Consider the following 8,324-nt stretch of genomic DNA (forward strand, 5'->3'; position numbering starts at 1 on the left):
GTTGGCGATATAGTTATGGTGACGAGCATGGGGATAGAAAATAGCAACGTGCAGTGGAGTAGGCGTATCGTGACGATCGGTGGAATAAATATAGCAACGGTGGTGTGATAGGCCTAATGCGATGATCGATGGAATACGAATATGACCACGGGAGTGGGAGTAAGGTATCACACCGGATGACAGGATATTGGTAGAGCAACGGTCGACGAAATAACTCTAACGCCACAAGTCAACGGCTGTCAAGCCAGAGGGATAATCAACTCTGATAATTTAATCAAGGCAGCGGGTTAGGCCGTGGTTAGAGGTTAGGTCGACGGGATACGGCTAACACGGCGAGTCAATGTGGTTTGACCGACGGAATACTACTAACGCATCGATCGGCAGGATAGCTCTATGGCGTCGATTCGTGGGGATAGTGGAACACTATGTCGCCGAATGGTTTTTGTGGATTTTGGGGGATTTTGAGTTTCTGTTCTAGTTTTTTTGTGCTAGGAGGGTGCTATACTACCTAGTCTACCTACACAATGAAAAAACTTAAAGGAAAAATAATTTTTACAAGCCAAAATGCAAGATTTCTTGAGGGGTGGGTTCTAGCACACAAAACAACTTCAAAATTCAGCAAGAATCAACATTTTTGTTGTTTTTTTGTGTGCTTGGACATCACACACTCCTTAGCAATCTCACAAACTAAGTTCCTATCAATTCAAAAAACTAAAAAGCATAAAAAACAAGCTTCAAATGATCCAAAATGACTTTCCAACAAAAAATGACAGCTTTCCTAACTTTTCCGTCCAAAACTCACTTCTTCACTCTTTCTTCTCCTATAACTCCACTAACAAAGCTCCAAGTTAAGCTTGAAGCCTTGTGCAATGGGTAGATAAAACGAAGGAAGATAAGTGCAATGCAAAAGCATACTTTCATTCCCCGATAGCGGCACCAAAAATGTGTGGGTCTCAACGATGACTCACGTGTCGGAGTTGAAGAGATGCCGATGGAGCCTCCACTCCAAGCTACTCCTTGTGCGAGCAATGCAAGGTGCAAGCTGTCCGCAAGTGTCACTCAAGCAGCCTCCGGATTGTTGCAATGTGTTTCCACGTGAGAAAGAGGGAAGGGGGAGAGGGGAGAAGAGAGGGGAGAAGGGAGGGAGAAGGAGAAGGGAATAGGAGAGTGAAGGGGGATGGAGTGGCACACACAAGGGCACTACAATGGAAACAAGAGAACACCCAAAACACTCTCTTGGAAGAGAAGAGGGAGCTTGTATTCAAACTTGTGCAAACAACAAAGAAGACCAATGTCAACATTTTGGCCTTTTATACATGTTACCTTTTAAAGGAAGGGCCAACCCTTTTCCTTTTAGCACTCTTCCTCTCTTCACAATAAAAGGCTCTTGGGCCTGCGGGGTACCAAGGCATATTGCTATTCTTTTATCTCTCCCTACTAGCAGAAATATCGTTTGTGTTAACGATATAAGAGCGATTGGGACAAGCTTGGCGTTAGGAGGTGTTCCTAACCGGCTCCCAAATAGCGCTTGTGTTAGCCTCACGCCTCCAAGGCTTAGGCTATTTTGGGCTCAAACTCCCTGAGCACCCCCATGCCTTAAGTCATTTGGAGTTCGAAGCCTGTGCATGAGGCTCAAAACCTGGAGTGGCGAGGCTTAACTTATGTGAGACACTTCACCGTAGCTTATAGCTTGAACATACAACTGTGGTAGCTGGAACTTATAACCTGCGGCTAGAACATACCACCGTGCATGTTGCCTGGACGCTTTGGCCTCGGGGTATTTGGGGATTAAACTCCCTGAGTTTGAGCTGTACTCCTTCCATGGATGTTTCCGTTGACGTAGATCAGAATGTGCATGTTGCCTGCAATCATTGGCCTTGGGGTGTTAGCTGGAAGCTACAATCTGTGCACATTGCCTAAAATCCTTGGCCTTGGGATATTTGGGGATCAAACTCCCTGAGCTTGTCCCGTACTCCTTCCATGGCTATTTTCGTTGAAGTACATCAGAATGTGCATGTTGCCTGCAATCGTTGGCCTTTGGGTATGTGGGGATCAAACTCCCTGAGCTTGTCCATTGAAGTAAATCATGAAGCGTAATCACCTCTAATCGTCGTCGCTGATTACCCTACATTTGGTGACTCTTTGTGGATGTTAACACTATCCTAAAGAGATTTTATAAGAAAAATCCACTCAAGCGTATCATAGGCTTTGCCAAAATCCACTTTACGGACTCATGTGTCCTATTTGGATTCCCTTGCATACTCACATCCTTCCCATATATTTATTATAGCTTCAAGAAGGTGCTTCCCTTTGATAAAGCCTTTTTGCTCTTTGAGTATCCATCTATCATTCTCTTTTGAATTCTAAGGGCCAGGGCCTTGCAAAAATTTTATAATTGCAGGTCTGCATGGTTAATGGTCTCCAATTTTTAATTTCTTGTTCCCCTCCTTGGGTATCAGCTTAATAATGCCTCCATTAATGTGAGGTGGGAGGTATTGATTTGCCACACTCTCATTCCAAAGCATTAGTAGATAAGGTCCTGTGAGATCCAAAAAAAACTTGTAGAACTCAATGGGGAGGCCATCCTCACCAAGGTTCTTTCCCTTAGCCATTACATCCACAACCCCTTGAAGGTCATCTAATGAGAGAGGAGTCTCTAGGTAAGTCTTTTGTCCAGCTTCCTGGCATATCTTCCTTGCCCTCTACACAGAATCATCAGGAACAATGGATGTGGAGGGAAAATATCTAAAATGCTCATATAGAGTATGCTTATTCCTCAAAGTCTATAGCTGTTGTTCCATCCTTTTTCTTAACAAGAGGTATTTCCTCATTAGCTCTCTTTCTTTTGATGAGTTTAAAGGTGTCTTTTGTAGGTTTGTCCACTACCCACCATTCTCTAAAGTAAACCTTACTCTCATGGAATCTTGATTTCTCCTACAATCTTAGATCTCTTAAGTAGCTATTCTTGGGCTATCTAGTCACCCTGTCTCGCCTTCTCTTTAGGACAAACTATTGACTATTGGGATGGCATCCATTCTCTTTGGCCATAAATTTTGCTCTTAGATCTCTTTTGGCATTAAGTAGCTATTCTTGGGCTATCGTCACCCTATCTGGCCTTCTCTTTAGGACAAACTATTGACTATTTGATGGCATCCATTCTGCTGGCCCTAATTTTTGCTCTATTTTTTCTTGTTGGTTTTAATATTCTCTTAGTGTCTGTCACAGCCCTTTCCCAAGCTTCTCTGTTTTCTGCAAAGCAACTCTTTCAAGTGGATGAAATTTGAGTTTGAACAATCTTGATTTGAAACAGACTAGGGTCTACTTTAAACTAGGATGAACCCCTTGTCTCATTCCCAAAATCTCAATGCAATAATAGAGGTTTGTGATAAGATTAGCAAAGGGAAAAAAAATTTGCCATGCAATTTTAATAAGGTCTTGAGACAAGTATACTCCTAGTATACTCTATCTAGTCTGGCTTCTCTTCTATTTTCTCCTGTTCGATTGTTGTACCAAGTGTAATCTCATGATGTGTATGCATCTGTCGATTGTAAATTGTCTTTTAGCTCAAGCCATGCCTGCAATTCTAAGCCCCTTACAATTGTCCCCTTCTTGTTCCATGTGTCCTTTATATTTTCCACCATGTTAAAATCTTCTAAGACGATGTTGTTCCCTCCTAAAGTAGCCAAGGAGTCCCAATTATGTAACCTTGTCTGGATCCCAGTAGGAGCATAAACAAAGACCACATTAAAAGCTTGCCCTTTGATCTCATAGTAAACAAAAATCCAGCTGCTCTAGTAGTAGTAGGGTCACTTAAAGTGTGTTTAACACTTCAGAAGGAAAGACTTGCTATAGCTGACCCTCCTCTTCCTTCCTGGTGATTTGTGTAGTACCATTCTCTTCTATATGTCTAAGTCTGTCCTCTAGAGTGTAACCAGTTATCTTTACTTCTTGCAATGCAATGAAAGTAGGGGATAGGGAGTTAGCTCATAGGCTGTTAGGGGACATTTGGTATCCATCGTTGTGCTTGCTAGGCAATGGGTACTTTTGGGTAAGGAGGATACTTGCATGTATCCACCTTCTCTGCATAACCTTAGCAAGTGGGAGGTAGAGAACTATCCGTGGTGGATCAACATGGAGGCAGACCATATTTTAGAGAAGAAGAAGGATTGGCATATGCAATCCAAGGCACAAAGCATAGTCAAGTACCATAAAGAACCAAGCGTGGCTATAGAGAGCACACTACCTCCTAGTATGAGTGATCTTTTCATATTATTTGACAATCCGATATTTTAGCTTGCATGATATTATTTTGTTTTGCATGAATCTTTGTTTGTGAATTGAGGGAATGGTCCTCTAGATGGTAGCGTTCATAGTATAGAGGAGGGCTCATCCTCTTTTGATGATCATGCTGCGGGAGCAACTAGGGTGAGTACTTTTAAAAATGCTTTGACTCATAATTAGATGGTGTTTTTTGCGTAACATTAATTTGACATTTTATTCTCCTAGTGGCGGCGATGGGCAAAATGGTGTTGAAAAAACCTTGCATTTTTGTGTTTTTTGACGGACCACACGTATGCTAATGCTCCCCTTTTTGGGGAAGCAGAAGGTTATACCACTGTTGTGGATTACATCACCATTCTGTGAGATTTTGCTACAGGTTTGCAGAGCCCTTTGTATGAAAACATTCACACACACATGTCAATGGCTAAGACGAGGGGACAGGAGTGAGGTGAGATGTCTCATGAGCAGATTGGATATTTTTTGACCTTCCATTTTGGGGGGGAACACTCTTCATCCCCCGCACATTCGGGGTGGGACATGCTTAGCACGAATCATGTAGCTTACGACATTTCCTTATTGGCATTGGCTCTTTTAGATGCGGGATGGATTATGGTTATGGCCTCCATTGGAGGTACTTTCCGTGCAAGTCCGTCATGTTTCTCATGCTTCTTTGAGAATATTTGGGCAAATGTAAAAATCTGATGTATTGAAAGGGCTTGCAGGAGGGTCCACAGCTTGAGTGGAGTAGAATTCTTGTGTTTATGAGCTGGAGGTGGTACGATGTATAGTTGTCGTGCACAACATAGCGTATGGATCTTATGATTCCATTAGTCTACACACAGAGGTGACTCGCTTTGCTTTGATTCTAGACGTGGAATGCAATTGTAACTCATTCTTTATTTTAATCTTCATAGAGTTCCACTTTTGAGCTCTTCTTGATACGTTGCCCACACACATACGTGTTTGAGAGTATGCCTTTCTTTCAGGCCCTCTGCATGTAGGCGAATGCCAATGTTTATACCACTAAATGCCCGAGTCATCTCTTGCGACATTTTGGAGCGTCTTGGAGAGGAGTCATACTTTGCTCACTTGCTTGAGTAGGGGCATGTCAAACTTTTGTTCTACATGAGTGGACAAGTGGCGTGCACTTTCACTAGGCACCACACTGTCCGCCGTTTTGTGGGCAGACATGTGTGAAACCCCCCTTAGATAACTTTGCTAATCGCTATGCTGGGAGAGCATTGCGTGGAAGCTCATTGTTTTGTTTCGAGTGCTTGTTTTTTTTTGCGTTGTGAGGCACTAACATCCAACTCACAACACAACTCAAGGAGAAGTGTGTCCCCGGACATGCTGTATTTTCTCTTTGGTTTAATACAATTCTACCTTTATCCCCCTGCTCAACCTTTCACTCTAGGGTTTAAGGAGTTGAGGAGTCTTTCTTGTATGTGAGAGTCCCCTTTGATAGTTGTTCTTGTTTGCAAAAGTGGAAATCAAAAGTGTGGATCTGCCTTTGTTTGAAATGTGATGGGAGATCAAAATTGTGGATTTGCCTCTGTTTAATACGATTCTACCCCAAAAAAGTAAAGGTTTTAATGGTCCTCAACGTTTCAATCTAGGGTTCAAGGAATATGAGAGCCCCCTTGATAGTTGTTCTTGTTTGCAAAACAAGAAATCAAAAGTGTGAATCTAGCCCTTGTTCAAATGTGATGGGAGATGGATGTGCCCTTGACATTCTATCAAAGCTCCATGGGTAAAATTTTCCTTGGGTTAATACAATTCTAATCTACCTTTTTCCAAAAAAAAAAAAAAACTTTCAATGAGTCTAGGCCCTAGGGTTTAAGGTATATGAGAAGTGTGGATCTGCCCCTGTTTGAAATGTGATGGGAGATCAAAACTGTGGATCTGTCCCATTTTCGAATGTGATGGGAGATCGTAATGGATTTTCGTCTCCCGGCATCTTCCTTGACTCCGGCCGGGTCTCCGGGAAGAAGAGGAAACGAAAACCTGGCGATTTTTCTCTGCTTTGCACCAGTCCTGCCCGTTCAGAAGCTTCAAGCGGACGTCTTGGAGACACCACGGATGCCTTGGCGGCGAATGGGTTTGTACGCAGGCCTGCTGACGCTGATAGTTTGTTGCAAGAGAAAGAGAGTAAAAGAGAAAGGAAAAGGAGGAAGAAGAAGCTGCAGCGTCATATGAAGATGGGTATATCGGGAAAGGGATCGCAGGCGGTAGAGCACATCAGTACTCGTCACTCCGATCATGTTCCGCTTGAGCCTGACGCTGCAATAGAAATGGAAAAGAAATCTCTGTTGGAGTGGGTAGAAATGGATGTAAAGTCTAAAGCTGCGGGAAGTAGAAGGGTAACGGAAAGAGTTGCCAACGGGTACGATCTTATTGACAGCGAAATCGCGAGGGCGGACAAACTCTGTGTGTATCATGAAGGTGGGACTACGTTGGGGAATGGATGCAACGGAATGGGCGAGAGCCCTAACCGGAAGAAAAGAACGCGGGAGAATGACAGAGTTCTACAGTACGTTGTCAAAAGGTCCGTTGTGGTGAGCCCCCCTCCTATATCTAAATCCCTTTCACACACATTAAGGACAGTCCAAACAGAGGTAGATGCTTGGGGTAAACATATTTCGGTGACGATCACAAGCGAGGCATCCGCTATTCAAGAGTGGATACGGGAACAAAGCGGGGATATATTTGGCCTGGACGTCGAATGGAGACCAAACAGGGTGAAGGGTATAGCCAACAAGGTGGCTCTGTTACAGCTTTGTGGTGAGAACGAATGTCTCATCATACAGATGCTATTCCTCGATAGACAACCGGAAGCCCTCACAGAGTTTCTCTGCAACCCTTTGAAGAGCCTTGCAGGAGTGGGAGTCCATTCTGACTTGAAGCGGTTGCTACAAGATCACGGGCTGGTATGCCAGGGGGGAATTGAGCTTACAACGCTTGCTGTTGAACGTTTAGAGCGGGATGAATTGAAGCATGTTGGCTTGAAAGTCCTTGTGCACGAGATCCTGGGCCTCGACATGAAAAAGCCCAAGAGAGTCACACTTAGCAATTGGGCAAAATTCAAACTGGACCGCTCACAGGTTGAATATGCCTGTATTGATGCATGGGTATCATTTGCCCTGTCTCAGAAATTAATGGCTGAGAGGTAGGGGATTAATTCCCTTGCTGAGAGGTAGATGCTTATCATTCGCTTTGCCTCAGAAATGCATGGCTGAAGTGGTACAAGGAGAAAATTCCTTGGCTGAGTTTAACACCTACATTCTATGTATCTTGGTTGCATTGGCCACCCTATTTCAAGGATGAGTCACAAGTTTTACAAACATTGTTCTCATCTGCTCATTCAAGAGCTGTACTCTAATTTTCAATTGTGACATTTTTGCATTTTCATGAATAGTTAATGTGATATCAGGGACTTCGATGTGTTGACAATGTCTGTTTTCATAGCATTGTTGATATATACAGGTTGTTCACCATGGTGATGGAAAGATAATTCATGCGATGACTGCAGCTTATACTGGTGACTCACGATGCATTCTTCTGCCTAGATGGCCCATATAAATGTTATGACAAAGTAAATATGTGCGTATTATACCACAGATTAAGATACTTGTACTTGAGCTTTCCTCTACTTTATAAAATTACTTATCAGGGGAGTAGGTTTTGCATTTGTTGTCCTCCCCATGTGTGACTCTGATATAGCATTGGGCAGAACATTGTGAAAATAAGACACATAATTGTATGTAGTTCCAGCTCCAAAGCCCTACTTGCAGCCTGCAGGTATCGAGAGTTGTGTAGCTTCTGTATATTTGAATCTTACATGCAAGTTGGCGACCATTCAATTTTTGGGGGCTTGTACGATGGTCTTCTCATCACGAAGGGCCCTTTCCATGTTAAAACCGAGGCACACGTTCCGCAGGTCTGGAAGATCTTTATAGATTGCTTTAGTGAATGCAGAAATGTGTATGCATTCCTCATCAAGTTGTCTCCTGCTTTTCAAGTTTTCCTTTGTGACTGAGAGGATG

General features: G+C 43.2%; 1 protein-coding gene across 1 annotated transcript; it reads left to right on the forward strand.

Annotated features, from left to right (window-relative positions):
- The first annotated feature begins 6,144 nt into the window (after window positions 1-6,144).
- On the forward strand, window positions 6,145-7,707 carry LOC147894393 (uncharacterized). The gene has a single exon (XM_087384814.1). It carries the CDS (start codon window positions 6,162-6,164, stop codon window positions 7,449-7,451), a length of 1,290 nt encoding a protein of 429 aa, XP_087240940.1. The 5' UTR covers window positions 6,145-6,161; the 3' UTR covers window positions 7,452-7,707.
- Window positions 7,708-8,324: the final 617 nt, after the last annotated feature.

This window comes from Dipteris shenzhenensis, chromosome 14 (genome assembly GCF_047967505.1).
Source record: "Dipteris shenzhenensis isolate YYH24624 ecotype China chromosome 14, Dip_SZ_1.0, whole genome shotgun sequence".
Taxonomy (NCBI): Eukaryota; Viridiplantae; Streptophyta; class Polypodiopsida; order Gleicheniales; family Dipteridaceae; genus Dipteris; species Dipteris shenzhenensis.